The 20,176-nt window shown below is 45.5% G+C and overlaps 1 protein-coding gene across 1 annotated transcript in view; it reads right to left on the bottom strand.

Annotated features, from left to right (window-relative positions):
- The window catches only part of LOC115555718 (adhesion G-protein coupled receptor D2), a gene marked incomplete at its 3' end in the record, with an annotated part of 51,113 nt that overhangs the window by 18,899 nt on the left and 12,038 nt on the right, over positions 1 to 20,176 (bottom strand). Inside the window, 5 exon segments of the mRNA XM_030372722.1 lie at positions 14,541 to 14,661; positions 16,054 to 16,169; positions 16,857 to 16,990; positions 17,385 to 17,538; positions 19,230 to 19,332. Coding sequence (XP_030228582.1) covers positions 14,541 to 14,661; positions 16,054 to 16,169; positions 16,857 to 16,990; positions 17,385 to 17,538; positions 19,230 to 19,332 — 628 coding nt within the window.

Raw genomic sequence — 20,176 nt, 5'->3', positions numbered from 1 at the left:
GGTGCTGATAGCTAGCAGAGCCTAGCAGAGGTGACAGCTTCTGGCCCTGCTTGAGGAAATCCAATTGAAAAGCAGCCAAGAGGAACAACAAGCCCGAAACAGATGTTGCTCTCTACCACTGGGCAACGCCGCGCAGCACACAGCCCAACGGCAACAAACCACGCCGCTCGTCTGACACATACGCGCAAACACACAGGCCCACGCGCAGAGAACATGAGAATACACACACCAACACAAGCAGGCGGACACACAAACACAGGCATGCAAACCCATTCACAGCCACCCACAAGAATTCAAAATCAAACACACACACACAAACACACACACACACGCTTACACAAAAGCCTACAGAGTAAAACACTCAAACCGACACACACACACACAGACGGCCCAAGCAGACAAACATACAAAAGATGAATGCAATCTCCTAAGGGAAAAGTAATATTTAGCTATGCAGGGTTCATCCTCCAGATAAGTTTACCGCACAGATTTATCCCCAACGAAGATAGGAAAGTGAAAACTTAAAACACAAAACATAAAAAAAACTACGCCTTCCACACGCGCAATACAAATATGCGCACACACACACACACACACACACTTTTGCCTCCATTCTGAAGATGATCTATAAACTCTATCAATCCAAGGTTACTATTTTATTTTGGTTGGGAGGAAAAAAAGGAAGGACCGAAACCCTGAAGCCTTGACACGGAGCTAGGTGGGTAGAGAAAATACACACAAATACAAAGTACAGACGCCCATTCAAACGCTAGTCTGAGAGCAGTCCTGGAAGGTCTTTCAAAAAGAGCCGTGTATTGAACAGCTCCTCAAAACGCAACAAAACGCTCCTCCTTTTCCCCTTGACCCACCGACCCGCCTCCACCCAATCAACCCCATCAACCCCCGCGTGAAGATCCTAAACTGTCCTCTGTGGGAGCCGGTCCGAGCGCTAAACCATCCCCTACCTCTCGCTCTCACAATAATTGGGTTTGACAAGGCTGACTGTACCTCAGTCATCATGGCGCTCATTTATTTTCCTTCTCTCACAGTGTGTCGAAAGAGAGGGAGGGCAAGAGAGAGAGGGAGAGAGTGAGAGAGAGAGAAAGAGAGAGAGAGAGTGAGAGTGAGAGTGAGAGTGAGAGTGAGAGAGAGAGAGAAGACGTGGGTGTGAAAAGAGGTGGGATAGAGATGAAACGAGAGAGGGAGAGAGAGACGGAGAGCAAGAGAGAGGGAGGGGGGTAAAAAACGTCCTAAAATCAATTGTGACATATCTTTATTGCCAGTCGATGACAAACGACGGCCACGCTTGCCATTGCTCATGCATTGTGTCAGCATGTGTCGTATTGATTTTACATCAGGGACGGACAAATGTTGTTGATGAAGCGCCACGGCAACAGATGAGCGCTCAATTGTACTTGTTTCAACGCTTAAACAAAACCGCGGCGACGGGGGGGGGGGGGGGGGGGGGGGAGCGGTTAGGGGAGAGTTTGGAGGGTCTCACTTCCTTCTTTTGCTCAAACCCTCCCGGTTTAATGCCCTCGACGTCCGCTTCATTTCGAGGCGTTTTGCTTGAAGTGGGAGAATAGTGAGCGTGGTCCGGGCGTGTAACCGTAGCCAGATATTCTCCAAAGCCACACACAGGGGGGGGGGGGTGAGGGGGTGGAGGACAAGGGTGGGGGGTGAGGCTGGTAACTCTAAACAAGCTTGCGTTTAAACAAGACAATTTGGGGGGACGGGGGAGTTGTGGGCCCCTGGCAGCGAGGCCAAGTCAAACACCGCCATTGGAAACCAAGTCCAACTTTTAACACATGGGGGCCTGTACGGGAGTCTTTGAACCGCCCGGGCCGAGGGTACGGGCTCCGCTGGTGAGCTGTTTAATTAAAAATACTTTGGGGTATTGAAGCGGGGGCTTTTTTTGTGGGGGGGGGCGCACCCTTGTCACATCACATGAGTTCTGTCTGTCACTCCGCAGCAATGTGTTGCATGAGGAGAGTTTTCCACTGACGGGGAGGGAGAGATGAGGGGAGATATGAGGAGAGAAGGAGAAAGGGGGAGAGAAACGGACCAGCAGTCCTGAAGAGTTGAACCTGCTGTGGTAACAATTGATTGCCTTGCATGTCTCCATCTAGATGCATAAGTTCAAACACATATAGGTGTACGTCATCCCAAAAACATTCAATCCTCTGCATTTTTTCCAGGTTTTAAAAGCAAAAATTCAACACTACACACGTCGACAAGACTCTTCAAAGTAAATTCAGATATGGAAGGCTCGATAACAGCGAAATACAAGTTGACATATTGCCACCGACAAACACAATCACAAGCACACTGTCCCGCTAACGCACACGTTTGAGCTAACTGCTAAGGGGTTTAAAAACCAATCGCTCACAGTGCCCTCAAACGGGCAGACGTGCACAAACGCTGGTGTATGGAAGAGGAGTGTGCGTGAGCCTTGCGGCTGACATCATTGTAAAGCAGGCGGCCTTGAGCGGTCGATGACAAATGGAGCCTGTATGTAAACTGTGGAGAACTTTCTTCTGGGACCAGAATAAGTGGCTTAGGTTATTTTCCCCCTCCTCTCTCTCTCTCTCTCTCTCAATTCTCACCGAGGCTGATGGAGCTTAATGATGAATGACTGAATGTGTGAATATGAATGAATGAAGGTGCCATCATGCAGCTGTGGCGTGTGGGTGTGTGTGTTTGTCTCTACGAGTGTGTCTCTACCTGAGTGTGTGTCTCTACCTGAGAGTGTGTGTGTGTATGTCTATGAGTGTGTCTCCACCTGAGAGTGTGTGTGTGTCCATGTCTGTGCTTCTACCTGTGTGTGAGTGTATGTCTCTGTCTATGCCTATACTTTTGTGTGTCTGTATGCCTCCACGTCTGTGTGTGTGTGTCTCTTTGTCTGTGCCTCTACCTGTGTGTGTGTGTGCGCGCGTGTGTCTCTGTGTGTGTGCCTCTAACCAGTGTGTGTGTGTGTGTGTGTGTCTGTGTGCGTGTGGCTCCGTGTCTGTGCCTCTACCTGTGTGTGTGTGTGTGTGTGTGTGTGTGTGTGTGTGTGTGTGTGTGTGTGTGTGTGTGTGTTTGTGTGTGTCTCTGTGTCTGTGCCTCTCCCTATGTGTGTGTGTGTGTGTGTGTGTGTGTGTGTGTGTGTGTGTGTGTGTGCGTGTGTCTCTGTGTCTGTGCCTCTCCCTATGTGTGTGTGTGTGTGTGTGTCTCCGTGTGTGTGTGTCTCCGTGTGTGCGTGTCTCAGAGTGTGTGTGTGTGTGTGTGAGCCAAAGCGTGGCAGCGTGTCCTGTGGAGCTCCAGTGTACAGGCACCGTGGGGGGGAGTGGATCCATCATGGTAAGGTGGGGTCTCGGCAGCTGTCAGACACAATCACACTTCACTACGGTCCGCGGAGCTGCACAGCCTAAAAGAATGGGAGTTCATCCACGTGAAGACTTCATATATCTTCCGTCAGCCATTTCTTCCTCCCTCCCTCTCTCCTTTTGTCTCTCCCTCTCTCGGTCGGGCCTCCAACCTGAATCACTGTTTTGTGTTTTTCGATTTTTTTAAGCGTGTGTGACTGTAAGCGTGAACTGTTTACAAAAATTGATTTCTTAATATTCATATTTACAGGTATATAATAATCTAATAATGATATGACATAATATATGATATAATAATTCATATTACGTAATTATAATTTAATAATAATCATTAAAAGGTGTGCCTATTTTCTTATAAAAAAGTGCTGAAAAAAAACTTCAGTTAAATATTACTAATATTTTCGCCGTTGAAAGTTGAAAGTTGCCACCCTAAATTCTTCTTCATTCAATTAATTATTTAAACTGAACCATTTATTTATATCTATATATTTTTCTCCCATGACTAGGATTTACGAGCTCCTCACTGCGCTAAATCATGATTGAATGAGGCAAGTGTTAAATGTGATAATCAGCAAATTTGTAGCCACTACAAAGTCAAATGATCCGTAATAACCAACATTTACTCCCACCACCATGACTCTCTCCCCCTCTCTCTCATGGCCGAGCAAGACTCCCCTGTAATCTACTAATGACTCCTAAATGACACCGCGCTTCTCACACACAAGAAACGCCTCTCTCTCTCTCTCTCTCCCTCCCTCTCCCTCCCTCCCTCTCTCTCTCCCTCTCTCCCCCTCCCTCCCTCCCTCCCTCCCTCTCTCCCCCTCCCTCCCTCCCTCTCTCCCTCTCCCTCCCTCTCTCTCCCTCCCGTCTGTGCCCCTGGTCTCGCCCTCAAAATCATTTGATTGGCACATGCTTTCACTAAATGAAGGATAATTACCAAGGAAAACAAGTAGGACACCACATCTGCTCAGTGTAACACGTCCAGCTCTGGCAAGGGCCTGTCAGGGAGGGCTTTCGCTCGCTGTGTGTGTGTATATGTCTGTGTGTGTCTATCTGTGTGCATGTGCACTAAAGAAAAAGAGCGAGAGAGTGATAGCGGGAAGGAGAGAGAGAGAGAGAGAGAGAGAGAGAGCGAGAGAGCGAGAGCGAGAGAGAAAGAAAAACAGAAATAGGGAAAGAGTGAGAGCGAGAGCGAGAGCGAGAGAGAGAGCGAGCGAGAGCGAGAGAGCGAGAGAGATCACTTGGGCCAGACCACCCCGCCAAAACCCTGTGTAAACCCTTACGTCTACCTTTGGGTGGGACTCAACTCAGAGTGCGCTTGCGGGTTGTGACACGCAGCGGAGGGTGTGACAGTGACGGGCTCCGGCCCCCTTGGTGTTAGGGTCAAGGGTCAGGGCACCGCTTTAGATCAGCGTTCAATCAGTATTCACACGCCGCTATTATGGGTGCTGCTTGCTTACTTAGCAAACAGCACCGATCTTTACTTGCGCAAGACAAAAGCAGCTCGGCACAAACGTGCATCAAGTTCACACAGACTAGCACGCATACAGAAGCCGACGTTAAGCTGGGACAATGGACTTGTCCACGAGTCAAACCCGCAGGGGAGTTGTAGTGTTAGGTTAAAGAGGTTCCTTATTAGGGACGTTGGGTAGAAGACTGTTGTCTGGTTGGCCCACCACAGCGTGGAAATTCCAAACAAACCAAAACAAAACGTGATGGAGAGAATCTGGATTAATTGAACGGTGGCTATGAATAAGAGGGTAATTGCAAGTTCAGTTTATTTGTTTTAGATCCCAATATTTGTCCGGAGCTTTGTTCTTCAGGGTTTTGCTTGTTTAATTATTATTTGCATTGTCTAATATCCAGTATATATTATCAGCATCAAATGTCTGATGATTTCCCATCTGTGGATAACATATTTCACAAACAAACAGCCCAGGTCTTGTAAAACAAGGCATCATTTACATCACCTTCCCTCCCTCACATACACACATGCATGGCACACACACACACACACACGCACACACGCACGCACGCACGCGCGCACGCTTGCTTTCTTGCCCTGCCCTGGCCTAGTTCTCACTAATTACCATTCAAAGTGTACATCAAAGCAGCGTAAATCTCCCCAGCTCTCCCCAGAGCGTGGCAGCGAGTATCAGGGAACCAGACTGGTCCCAGTGACCTGGTCCACCCTGCTACCCCCTCCCACCACCACCGTCCCCACCGTATCCCCCCCCCCCCCCCCCACCCTCACCGCCAAACTGCCTTCGCACTCACCACTACGCGTTCACCCCCAGCTCCCCAGGAGAGGATCTGTATGCCTGCGTCCTTGCGCGGGGGAGTGAGGGGGAGTGAGGGGGAGTGAGAGGGGTGGTCTCCAGGAGAAGGCAGGGCGGTCGAGAGGTTGGTAAAATGGTCATTGTTTGGACCTGTTTCATTTGGAGTGTCAGGACACACCGTTCCCCACACTGTTGGCGGTGTGAGTGACAGAGGGAGGGAGGGAGGGAGGGAGGGAGGGAGGGAGGGAGAGGGAGAGGGATGCTGGGAGTATTCAGGGGGAGGAGGGGGGGGGTCTTGTTACTATAACAGGGGTCACACAGAGTCAGCTGATCAGACGACCTGACGCTCAAAAGAGAATGCGCAACAACCCGAACCCACGCACGCACACACACACACAGAAAGCTGTGTGAAAACAGACGGCAACACTCTTGTGTAGACATACGCCGACACACACGCACACACTCTCACAAGCACACACACCTCGCTCTCTGTCCATCTCTCTCTCTCTCTCTCACACACACACACACACGCACCCAAAGAAACATCAAGACATACATATCACATGTAGGTATTCCTTAAGGCAGGGACAGGCCAGGCCAGAGGTTGGGGGCGCTGGTTTGCTTTCATATGACACAGGCTATTACTAAATTGAGCTGGCAGGTAATTCTAAAGCAAATAAATGCCAGTGGGCTTAACACAAGGAGAGGTCTGAGGGTTGGCCGCCTGAGCAATGGCAGGAATCCTGCTGCCCCCTCCGACAGGAACCCTATTATTCTCCTCTCTTTATTTTCTCAGTGCAGGGGAGTTCAGAAACGCACCGCTCATGAGGGTGTTTCAACCTCCTCTCTCTCTCGCTGAAAGAAAATAGAAAGGGGAGAAAACACAAAACGACCTGATTGGTTGTGAATTGTTGCAGATCTGCTTCGGCATGCAGAGGATCTGGTTTTTGCCGTTGCGAGACTTAATTTAGTCGGAGGAATCAATGGGTTTTTAATTTTTTTTCACCTCTTCAATGATTTCTTTTTCAAGGGTACTTAGGTGATGAGTACCACGAGCGATGGCTATTCATTCGAACCTTGATGTTAATGTTTCAAATGAGGCTTCTGTCTCCCGGCCAACCTGCCTCTCATAATGCTAGTATCAGATATGAAAAAAATAAATACTAAATTCCATCCAACAACCATAATCAAAATGTAAAGAGCAAACATGGCATGGATGAAAAGAAAAAAAAAAAAGGAAAAGAATCTAGACAAAACACACTAAAAATATACTATTTATGAAATAACAGCACGACCTAATTACAAGTGCCATCTCGGCGGCTGACCTTGGAGTTCCAGTTTAAATATTGTTTTAATGCTGCGTTGTTAATTGAAGATACAACACAAACAACGTTTATTTTTTTTCAAAGGGAAAATAATTTTCCCAGTCAGTAACAACACAAGTGTGTCATGAAATTGTGCTTTTGTTTTTACGCACTACGCAGTCAATATCTATGAACTCATTAAAACATCCAGATATATAATGAGGAAATAAATACCTGTTTTACCTATGTGGTTCACCTATTATGTCCTACAATTGGTCAGCTCACAATGAGAAACATTTTGAGCACGATTATTATTAACACAATTATCATCTTACAACAAGCCACTCTCATACTGTTTCTGTTAACTTAAAGGGGGTGCATTTATTAGCCATTTAATAACAAAGCAGGCTTACATTTATATTTTATTTTATTTTTAAATGAACATAAATAATTCTTTGCTACATTCTCTTTTGTATGTCATTGAGGTTTTATTTTGTGGAATATGTTTATCAAAATGTTAAATGTTTTTATCAAAATTGTATTGTATGTTGTAAATTCTGAAATAATTTAAAGGATCACGTTAAGTTAAATATAAGGTTTTATGTGTGGCAATGCTCCTGTATTGGACATATATTCTTGCAATTGAGAGCTGAAGATAAACTGTAACCAAGGAAATCCAATATAGCTCAATAAAAATAGAAAACACACGTTATTTACTTTTTTCATTTCTTTCAAAAGAAGCATACAAAACCACTGTTCAAATTTCACAAGACATTTGAGGGGTGTTATTGACAATTGAATGAGAATTTAGGCCTGTCTGTCTTCGAAAAGTAACAGACAGAACTTGGACGTGAAAGTTAATCTAATCATTTCTGAAAAACTCAAATTGAAAAGTATTAACTTTCTGCCCTCATCCAAGTGGTGAAACATTTGGTGTGATTGTTTTCTGCATTTTTTAATTTAGCTAATAATTAATTGATTCGTACTAACTTGATAGTTATATATTATGGAATGGATCTTTGGCAAATATACTTTACCCAAAATGAACTAAGAAAAGTTATCAAATCACATCTTAGGTTAATATTTGCCAATGTAAATGTAGTCGTAGTTAATTTATTATTATAACAACATTAATATTTCTTAGCTTCTAGATCTTTTAAAAATACGTACCTTTTAACAATGAACTGTCCTTTGACCTTTAAGGTACAAGTATCATTGTTGTTCGGACTTGATCAGGGTCAAGTATGAGGAGTTAATGCATTAATAATATGAGAAAAATTCTAATGTTACAATACGATCAATGAATATTACAATTAGTTTAACAATCAAAATAATTGTTGACAATAGGATTAAAAATTTATTATCTGTTGAACTGAAATCAAGACATACATCAACTTTTAGTCCATGATCAAGATATGAAGAATGAGTCAAATAAACAAGTTAATGAATGGCCATAATACTAATATAAAACTACATTAACAATACTGTGTTATTCGATCTGGGAAGCTAAGTTAACTGTTAATCCAAAAGCAAACAGCTCATCTCTGGCAGTTTTATACTAAAAGAAATGCTTCAAAAAAGGGAGCAAAAAAAAAAAAGGGCATGCATAAATATATAAAGTCATTTCAGATGCTGTCAAAGCAATGTTTACCTACACAGCAAATCTCCCATACTGTGAAAATCAATAGTGAGAGCTACAGCGAATCGATTCAATGTGTGTGTTGAATACAGTCCTTTGTCACGGTCTGCTGGCTATACTGAGACCGGAGGGGCCCAACGGGTCCCCTGACCATTACCCACGTTCACATGCACTATTCACGTGCACTGTTCTGAACAGGCCTAGAGCATTTTGCAGCCTGTTGTGCGGGGATGAAGGGCTCGAGGTCCAGCCCCTCTGACTCCTCTTGACATCCGCAGACTAATTAGGACTTTTGAAAGACGTGGCGTTTGTGAGCAATCAGTATTGGCAAATTGATTTGCTTCAAGTTGCGTTTTTGTTGTTTATTCAGGGGCTTCCAGTGTCTATTCGAAGAAGAAGAAAGGAAACACGGACTAGTGTTTTTTTCGAAAATAAAATAGACAATTCGGCGCTGAGAAGGAAAATGGAATTGGTTCAGGAATAGTGCATGAGTTAAAGAGGGGACGATTAGGCAGAATAGGACAGCACTTTCCCCGTGTAACCTTGTTACTTTATCTGACGGACATCTTGTTGGTGAATAATTTCCAACAAGGTTTTTTATTATTAGCAATTTTAAACTGCTTTTGAACAGAGAGGGGAGAGAGGGAGAGAAGAAGTAGCAAATGATACAACTATTGCTCATCTATTTGTGAATAGGGAAAAGTTCTTTAAATTGGTCACTTACGAAGACCCTCTGGAATGGCAGCGGATTGTAGGCGTTCACTTAAATTCAACAGAAATGAGAAAAGCAAACTGTCATCACTTAGGATGAAATAAAGCAGCTTGATGTGACACATATGAAACTGCTCAAATAAATACCACCATTGATTTCTCTATATTTCCACAGCTCAAAGCCAGAGAGGGCCAAGGCATTACAGAATACTGCCCTCTTGAGGAAACGCCTGGAACACAAATAAAAAAGCACAAAGCGTATTCTTTCACAACTTTTGATGAATAGTCACACAGAAGCCCTGCCAAAACAAAACACAGCAACCTCACAACTGCTTGATCCTGATATAACTACTTTCCGTCTTTTCTTTCCACATCAGTTTTCATTCCAGCTTCCAGCTGCTCTTTTGTTTGGTCTCACAGCACACAGCCCACACACACTCACACAGTGACACATACATACTCCTCCCTAGACCTCCCTCATGATCTCAAAGTTATTGATAGTTTGAAGTTATGGGCTAATAATTCGCCGGACAATGCGCGGACGGGAGTTGGAGTCCATTACGCCCGGGTAATGGATGGAGTCGCCGTTTTGAATGACATTGCACAGAGATGGGATGAGGGAAAAGGTGGCGCAATTTATGGGATAACCCCGCACTCACAAAGTCCCCAGCCCCCACCCTATCTCCACAAGTTTGGACAACGCTGTTCATCCCCATCTTGGTAAGTGCTGTAGATGAGGGGTGACTGTATTTATGATGCAGAAGTTCATGAAGAGTATAGCGGGCAAGAGTGTCGAACTCCTAATCTGAAATCATATCAAAACGCCCCCATACCACTGCTCCTCAAGACGTTAACAGTGATATGGGTAGTTAGGGGTTAACTGCACATAACTAGCTGAGGCTGGTGGGCTAAAGAGAGTTAAAAAAATAAAAATAATTATTAGAGGTGTTGTTTCTGTATTTGTAAAAAACGAAATGGTAGCCTAATTATTATTATCCTCAATTTGGAATAATGCAATTTTATGTATTTGAAATCGATAAACGAACATATACAATTTGTGCAATAAATTGTACAGGGATCGACTATTTATTTTAGTAAATGCATTAACATCTCATTCAAAAGAAGTTACATGGATTAATGTGTGGACAAAAAACTATTCTTGCTTGTCTGTGTGCGTGCATCATGACATGAAAGACTAGAGAAAAAAGGCATTATCTGGGAACTTGCTTTGCTTGTTAACGAGAAACAAGCAAACACAGAATCTGTTTTCTCTTTGCGTTGGCTCATTTGTCAAGAGCAAAGTATGAAATGGTTTCCTGAGTGTGTTTGGTGGTGACCGCAATGTGACCCGTGTGCTGAACGATCCTCCAAACAGAACTTAAAAATAGAAATAAAATACATTGCTACTACTGACAGAACAAATGAAATCTTGCCAGAAAAGACAAATAACTAAATTTCAAGGTGAATATTTTCCATCACAACCACTTTTTTTTCTTTCTTTCCACACAATTGCAGCAATGTGTGTGCATGGTTGTGTGTGTGCATGGGTGTGTGTGTGTGTGTGTGTGTGTGTGTGTGTGTGTGTGTGTGTGTGTGTGTGTGTGTGTGTGTGTGTGTGTGTGTGTGTGTGTGGTCAAAAAACCCAACATGGTTGAGGGTGAGCTCGGGGAGAGAAAGAGAGAGAGAGCGAGAGAGAGAGGCAGAGCGAGCAAGAGAAGAGAGGCTGCAATGAAAACAGGCTTGTCAACATTATCTGTTTTATTGATTTAACAGTAAAGCCTACTCACTTAAGGTATATGTTGGTTTAGCAGCCTCCGTTGAAAATAAAATCAATGCACATAAAAGACAACTTTCCTGAAGCTATTGTCTTTCTTTGTTTTGCTGTTGTGAATATGGGCGTTTTATTGTAATCACCCCTACGTCACTTAAGCCTGTGCATTTGATTTCCATCCTGTTCCAGTCGTTACAATACGTTGTGACACAACTCTGGTTAAACTGTGGATATTCTAGAGAGTAGAGGACTCTGGTGTGCTCTGCTCTAACAGCCTTGTGTTCAGGGAAGCTCTTGAGCCTGACATAGAGCCGGCATAGGCCATAGCCCCGTGTAGTTAGCCGCCATGCTAAGTTGCCCTTAGAAAGTTGCGTGTTTGTTTACACCGCTGTGGTAAATATCAAAGTGGAGCGACAGGGAAAAGATAGAGGAGAGAGAGGGACTGAAGGAGAGAGAGAGAGAGGGGGGGAGGAGGGGGACGGACCATCAAAGGGGCCTTATGCGAGCCTCCAGTACAGTGCAGGAAAACAGATGAGTCCATTTTTAGACTCAACACATGGGACTTCTATTTTCTCTGTGTTCCTGTAAGGAAAAACACAAAGCGGGAGGGAAAATAACTCGGAATACAATTCAAAATAATGAAATAAAGCGGATCAGAGCCAAGATGTTTCCCCCGTGGTCTTCTGAGTGGCCGGCCTCTCTCCTGATCTATTGTGACTCACTGGACCCTCACCTGACCACAGCTTCCCTACACGGCCCCCGAGCTAACAGAACGCTTCCTCGTCTCACAGACCTCTCTCTAAACCACACACACAAACAACATGCCCGCACACATACCGCCACACGTAGCGCAATACTTTTTAAAGAGTAGAGGACTTTAGTACGTAGAGATTAATGGGAATACTCTTCAGGAAAGCGGTGCTTGATTACAACTTGTATTTTCAATCCAAGAGGTGGGACACGCACACACAAACACATATACTTTTTTAAGAAATAGATTAGGCACATTATAATAAGGAATGTAGCATACCAATAACATAAAGAAAATTTGAAAACATAGGTTTTTATGAAAAATAAAATAATTAGTTATAATTGACGTAAAGGATAAAGTAGACACCTATTTCTGGTTAGTATTTAAATACGAGCAATGTAAAACAAAACAACGACCCAAAACTATATAATCAAATCCTAAAACTCCCTATACTCATGAGGCGGCGGAAAGAAAAATAAGCTACCTTTTTATTCGCTAAAACCTTGCAGCATCTCCAGTGGAGGGGCTTGTCTGGCCTGGCCTTACCCCACACATCAAGCCCCGACCACAGCCTAAACGGGACCCGTGCTCTCACATTAACCATGCCCCCACATTAGATCATGCTAGCCGGGCGTCTGGCCCGGACCTCCCAGCCCCGGAGCCGGCAAGAGACCAGGGGGTCAAATGCGTGTGTCATTGGAGCACATTGGAGCACAGCAGGCCGGCGGGGGCGGGGGGCGGCCCCCCTCTTTTTTTATTTTAAAGACGGACCTCGGCCTATTATGAAGGAGCAGCTGCCTCCAGCCAGGGGCCTCACCGAGCCGCCATGACACCTCTGTGGCCCTGACGCTTCATTAATTTCTCTTCAGACCAGCGGGGCTGTTGACCAGACTGACCTCTGATTCAAACCCCCACACACGTGAACACACACACACACACATGCATATATTCATGTCAACATACACAGCCACGTGTACATGCGTGTGCAGAAACACACATGGACGCACAAAACACACACACAAACAATCGGCACATATGCACACACGAACACACGAACACACGAACAGACGAACAGACGAACACACACACACACACACACACACACACACACACACACACACGCTTGTGCTAAAATGAATTGAAAGTGTCGAGCTGTTATTGCACCCATTGCAAAATAACCAGTCTATTAAGAATGTCTATGAAAAAAAAAATGTTGGCCGATATAAAATTGTATTAATAATATAAAAAAAAAATAGATAAGAGCAAAATCATTATATCATCTTACAAAAGTTCCGTTTGAAACGCTGCATGGACCAACAGAGAGTTGTATTTAATTAGCCTGTTCTGTAAATAAACCGAAATGGCGCAGCGCGGACACCACAGAAAAACACCCATACTGTATATTAAAATAAAGAAATAAATAAACAAACAAAGCTCAACATTAATTACCGTTGACATGGTTGGAGATTTTTTTTAAATTGCAATTAGATGAGGAGGAGTGCGGGGAAACTATTTATAGGGACCGCGGGGCGTCTCGTAATGATCACACTGTGGCTTAGGGCCTCCATTGATTTCCCTGTTAAATATACAGCTCAATTAAAGATACCACTGCTTAAAGAGACTACAAATCACAGCCGTGGATCTGTGGACTGGGGGCTGGTAGGAATAACAGCAACACACACACACACACACACAATCCCTCCCTCTCCACCACGCGCAGGGATTGAGAGGGTGTGTGTGTGTGTGTGTGTGTGTGTGTGTGTGTGTGTGTGTGTGTGTGTGTGTGTGTGTGTGTGTGTGTGTGTGTGTGTGTGTGTGTGTGTGTGTGTGTGTGTGTGTCGGAAGGGGGATTAGGTTGTACAGGATTGATTGTTATTCCATGTGAAAAGCGATATTTCTCTAACTCTATGGTAATTGTGTGCAAATGTAAGCGTGTTTCTTCGTACGAGAGCAACCCAGGTGTTTTTACGCTAGAGGTAAAAAACCTTGATGGTACACAAGAAAACACACATTCCTTTGAAAGGCTTCAATATGTGTGCTCAAAGAAAGACATTGCGAGTTTAATTAATGACTAATAAACTAACCTCTGTGTGAAATGTAATGATTGTGTAACAATTATGTGTATAATGTAAATATAAATGAATGAATTAATGGCTTAATTTATAATTAGAACACGGCATTCTGAGCCATTGCCCTTTTTATTAAAGAAACAAGTAAATAGCCTCATGGTCTCGTAACGCTGAAAGCACTAAACCGTCACAGCAAAAACAAACATCAACAACTTCATATGGTACTCAACTGTAAGCATCAAATGAAAGTGCCATGTTCACACAATGCTAATCACCTTCCCTGCTACTGTATAAGAAAGCACATACGTTTTAACACAAGCCAGGTTCTCCATTGTAACTTAACCTTGTCGTGGACAAATACAACCCTTGACAGCCTCGGTACGCATGTCAACAAAGATAGCAACGACTTAGAAAATGGAAAACACTGTCGAAAAGACGCATGGAAAAAAAATCACAGGAATGTGGAGCACCTTTTACTGGGTCTGCTTCGAAGCTACAGGTGGAGCTAATTTTAATCTTTTTAAAGCAGTAAGCTTCATTCTTCGGAAAGCCTCGTTGCCATTACGAAGTGGTGGGGAAAACCCACTCGCATAATGGTGTGTGTGTTTGCGTGTGTGTGCGTGGCGTGCGCGGCGCGCGTGTGTGTACCTGTAGGGAGTTCAGCAGGACGAAGACGTAGGCCATGGCGATGGAGAAGGGCACTAGGACCCCACAGAGCCAGGTCAAGCCTAGGATGGGCAGGAGTACCAGAACCGCTTTCACCGCAGCCCTGTAGGTCACACACACACACACACACACACACACACACACACACACACACACACACACACACACACACACACACACACACACACACACACACACACACACACACACACGGTATATGAATACTTATTTAAACATACGCGTAAACACAAGGATATCCAGGCCCATTTAAAGACACACGCAGAACCACAGTAATATATACAAACACATATTTGTCACACACACACACACAAAAGTAATAATACATATTTAAATACACACACAAATGCAAACAAATTGAATACACACAAACACACATACAGTATATAAAACGCTATTCTAAAATATACACACACACACGCACACACACACACACAACCCAAGGCCCGGGTTGATAACGGAACATAAGGGTCGTACATTTTATTATTTTTTACATTAGTGAAAGCGCACGATAGGAAAGTGCCCGTTTTTAATAGATGAGACGTTCTCTGGGGACCGGCGTCCAGATCCCCCCTAGAGGGAAAGGGAAGTCAGCGAGGGAAGCATTACTCAGCTGAAGTATTAGCTGGGCCTGAGCTGGGCTGGCACCGCGGCTCTGGGCAGAATTTTCCAAGCAAAACACTGGGCGGCTGTGCTGGGCTGACAGGGTGACAACATCACACCCTAAAGCCACCCTAATTCTGTTTAGAGTGGAATTACCTTCACACTCAGGTGCGCGCCAAACCACAGCCAGCTGCCCCTGCCTCTGTGTGCGTGTGCATAGGTTTCTTCGCAGATATAAAGCTGTGTGTGTGTGTGTGTGTGTGTGTCTGTGTCTGTGTCTGTGTCTGTGTGTGTGTGTGTGTGTGTATAAACATAATGTGTTTGTTTGCAGCAGCACCACCGCGGTCGCCGGGCTCTAGATTACATGGTGGAGGAATGTGTTTACGTTTCCAGACCGAATGCCACCCAGGATGAGGCCTGAGCACTCAAGGCCTGCATTGATATCCCTCCACAGAGAGAGCAGTCAGTGTGGGGGCGAGAGTACCGGCATGCCGCTCTTTGCAATTGTTAACAGCGATGGGAAGGTATGCGGAACCAGGGATCAAGAGGAACACATGGAAGACAACAGAGACGGCCATGGCAGAACCTGCATCCATCGTGGAAAAGATTGAGATGTATACTTGGGAAAGGGGTGGGCATTTCTCAAATATATATAAATATCAGTACAAAATAGACATGAACTCCATGTTTAGTTTAAATAGCAGTCAATTTAGATATTTTCTCATTATATATCACGTGAATGTCGCTGTAATTAAATCATCACAGCTGATAAACCTCCAGATGTTTTCATCACTTGACTGACTGGAGTGTCCTCCGTGGCGGTTAAACGTTGCGGACAGAAAGAGGGTGAATGTCCCCCCCCAGTGGCGGGTACCTGATCTGCTCGTAGGCCTGCTCCACGGTGCTGGTGCCCATGACCAGCATGATGGACCTCCGCTTGGCTGTGGAGATGGTGATGACCACCACCCTGGTCAGAACCATGATGTTCACCTGGAGAGGACACGGGGGGGGGGGGGGGGGGGGAAGGAGAGAAGAGGATAAGAGAGGAGAGGTGAGAAGAGGAGAGGAGAGGAAAGGAAAGGATAAGAAAGGAGAGGAGAGGAAAGGACAAGAGATAAGAGGTGAGAAGAGGAGAGGAGAGGAAAGAAGAGGAGATGACGGGACATGAGACGAGGGAAAGGAACCGAAGAGGAGTTGAGAGAATAGGGGAGGGAGAAGAGGAGCAGGCAGGAGAGGAGAGTATAGGAGAGGTGATGGGAAGGAGAGGAGAGGAGAGGAGAGGAGAGGAGAGGAGAGGAGAGGAGAGGAGATGGGGAGGAGAGGAGAGGAGATGGGGAGGAGAGGAGAGGAGACGGGGAGGAGGGGAGAGAAAAGGATAAGAGACAGGATGGAAACGGGGAGGAGAGAGGGGACAGAGAGGAGGGAGAAGAGATGGGAGAGAGGAGAAAGGACAGGAGAGGGTAAGAGCATCTGAGGATGGAGAGGAGAGCAGAGGATCTAAGATAAAGTGCCCTCTAAAGTGTCAACGGTCAACCACAAAGGACCATTTCTGTGAATCTAGAAAACACACAATGACCGACAAAAAAATGAAAAATGAAAAGTAAAAGCCCGGGCAGAGACCCACAGAGCCATGTTGCAGAGGAAGACGAGTGAATAGAATGAGGAAGAGTTCCTGACCAGGATTATGAAGATGACGGGCCCAGCAAACCCCCAGATGACCCCGTTCTGGACGCTGAGCCAACAGTGACCGTCTGCAGAGTACCGCCCCCTGGACGAGGCCAGTGTGATGGTTACTATCAGAGCCGGCAGCCCTGAGGGAGAGGGAGGGGGGGAGGGAGAGAGAGAGAGAGAGAGAGAGAGAGAGAGAGAGAGAGAGAGAGAGAGAGAGAGAGAGAGAGAGAGCCAGAGAGAGAGAGAGAGAGAGAGAGAGAGAGAGCCAGAGCGAGAGAGCCAGAGCGAGAGTCAGGGAGAGAGAGAGACAGAGACAGAGAGAGAGAGAGAGACAGAGAGACAGAGAGACAGAGACAGAGAGAGAGAGAGAGAGAGAGAGAGCGAGGGAACGAGAGAGAGAGAGAGAGAGAGAAAAGTGAATGTAATAATATCCTAGTATCATTTCATAATGCAAGTATCTGTGGAATTAAGACATTTGACCTCTAGTTGGAAAGAGAGTGGAGAGGCTGAGGTTGTGTCGGTGTGGAGCGTTACCCCAGCCGATCAGGTAGTAGTACTTCATGTGCCGGTCCTCGCTGAGGTTCACGGCGACCACCTTGCTCCAGAGCAGCAGGCCCTCCACCAGCATCCAGCTGAAGGCCGCCATGAAGCAGAGGTGGAGCAGCGCCGCCACCACCGTGCACGCCACCTGGTGGTGGGAGGGGGAGTCACACGCAGAGACAGGCTAGCCGATGTGGACAGAAGCAGTTTCAGTGATCAAATCTAGCTTACTCTTGATGGTTTCGTCAAATTGCCTACCGTACCTTTAATGGGCTGTGAATAAACTGAATATCATCACTTTTGATAAGACGTACATAATACTGTAATATACCTTAATATTAAATAAATGTATTCTTTTTTTATTTGTTGTGTTACACAGCTTCCCACAAACAAGAGTTCATATGTCAGTAGACCTTACACACACATGACCCCCTCACACATATGTATGTAAACACACACCCACAAACACACACTATAATTGTTTGGAGTCAGAGGTTAAATAAGTAGAGGTCATGGGTGGGCAGCTGAGGCGGGGCCGTCCAGGTTTGCTCATAAATGCGGTGACCGCCGTCACTCACTGCCCCGACGAGGCGTCTGGACTTCCCCGACAAAATACCAGAGATAGGAATTTGCATATGACGTCTTTATATATCAGCGATTTTCCGCACTGTCCTGCGACGATGTCAATTCGGACTTTATTTAAAAAAATACTACTTTGTTTTACATTTTAGATTTCAAGAATCAAACGGTTAATTTTAAGGTTCAGGGTTCGAGGTTCGGACCGCAAGGACCCTTGCAGCTCGACTATGGGGTTCGAACCCAGAACCGGGAGTCCAACACCCTAACAAGGAGACAACGCTCCCCTGCCGCTGTATGTCTGTTCCACTGCCCCGCCCATGATTTGTCGAGACCCTGTCGTGCAGCTATGTGACCCCGGAGGTTAAGTGTTCCCTGGCGTGACCGAGCGTTGGGGTGGGGTGGGGGTCAAGCCGTCCTCAGCCCTCCAGTGAGGGACTGGACCATGTGTTGTTGCCCCTGATGGATTCCACATTACCGGACGCTTATGTCACACCCAGAGATCCCTCTCCATTTGTTTTGACTGGTGCTGCGCCCCCATCCCCCCCCACCCCCCCCCCCCCCCCCCCCCACCCCCACGCATCCCGGGTCTGCTGTTACGTTAACGATTTTCTAAATCCCATTAGAATGACGGCTAGCCACTCAGTGCTGCGATGACATAATGCTTTGATAGCCTGAGAGAAAGACACTGGCAGTGAGGTGTTATTGTCTAATAAGATGAGGTCAAGCAAAAATCCGGCTCATTTGACTGGTAGGCTTTTGTTTCTTGTTCACTTCTAAGGAATATGTTCACGATTCCAAATCGGAAGATGTTTCCCACTATTAGGTATAAAACAAATAATATTCATAATTTGATATAAGCCTACATGCTAAGATTCTGTATAGTCTAATCTGATTCATCAGGGCAGGCCCATTGTTAAGTGATCGTCAAATAACGCAGGGTATATTTGTTGTAATCTATGCCGGTCAATAATGCCGCATTATTAAGTTATTTTGCATGGTTTAAACGCTAGTAAATAACCAGTTGGCTTATCAGGGTTCCCCACAGCTGTCTACAGTCGAGCTGTGGTGCCTCCACGTCATGACCGGCTGTTAATTACAAACAAATTAACTTCAACAGTATGGCGACAATGTGCGCGTCGCACATTGTCGCCATACTGTTGAAGTTAATTTGTCTGTGTCAGCGTTCACGTCAGCGTCTGCTTTCAATTTGACAGGAGATATAGATAAAGGCGGGCGGGGGGGGGGGGGGGGGATCCGAACCTTGTGATGGAGGGCTGAGCCGCTGCAGAGCAAGACTACTTGGGCACAGATCAGAGCCACAAACAGGTTCTTGTGGATCGACGTCCGGTCCGACCTGGGGATGCTGGGAAGGAACAGGAGTGTCAGAGGACATGGGTGGCTTTGTGCAGTGACTTCTTTGGCTTGGTTTCTTTTTTCCTAGACTTTGTTGATGAAGAACTCGTTATCAGTTGAATACATTTTGTCTTCTGATTATTACACAGCTTCGGGGAATACACCATTCTGATTGGTCGGTGATGGCATTCAGTGGTCTGTTATTTCTGTATATTGGACCGTGGCTATGGATAACAGACCGTTGCTATGCAAGCTTTTTCCAACCGTAGAACCAAACAGACAATTTGTTTATTAGACCGTGGCTATGAATAACAGACCGTTGCTATGCAAGCTTTTTCCAACTGTAGAATCAAACTGACAATTTTTTTATTAGCGGATGCAATAAATAGATTTTGTTCTTAATTCGTTTTTCGTTTTTTTTAATCTTCACACATAAAATGAGTAACTCCATGTGACGATTATTTCTTGCACTGTAGTTCACCATATTTTTCCATGTCTCTACGAACCACTGCAAAGCCCTAGCCAACACTGAAACGCCCCTACAACACTTGTAGCACCTGACATATGCCCCTAATTGACAGTGGAGGAGGAGGCCCAAACCGACCGCACCTTGTAACAGTAACCAATGGGCATCTCCGAGCCAGGCACACAAACACAATGTTTCCCATTTCCCAGGTGTCCTAAGACACGCATACCTGCAGTGGAGCAGAGGAGCTGACAGAGTGCGAATGAGGTTTATGTGTAGGGGGAGGTGGTGCGGGTGGGCAGGGGAGGGTGACGAACTAAAGAGCCACTCATTACCTTCGTATAGATTAGGACTCATTAAGACTCATTTCACATCTACATTCCCCTCC

This window comes from Gadus morhua, chromosome 12 (genome assembly GCF_902167405.1).
Source record: "Gadus morhua chromosome 12, gadMor3.0, whole genome shotgun sequence".
In the NCBI taxonomy this organism is placed as follows: domain Eukaryota; kingdom Metazoa; phylum Chordata; class Actinopteri; order Gadiformes; family Gadidae; genus Gadus; species Gadus morhua.
Note: the sequence above shows the minus strand (reverse complement) of the source record. Positions and strands in the feature narration are given on the sequence as shown.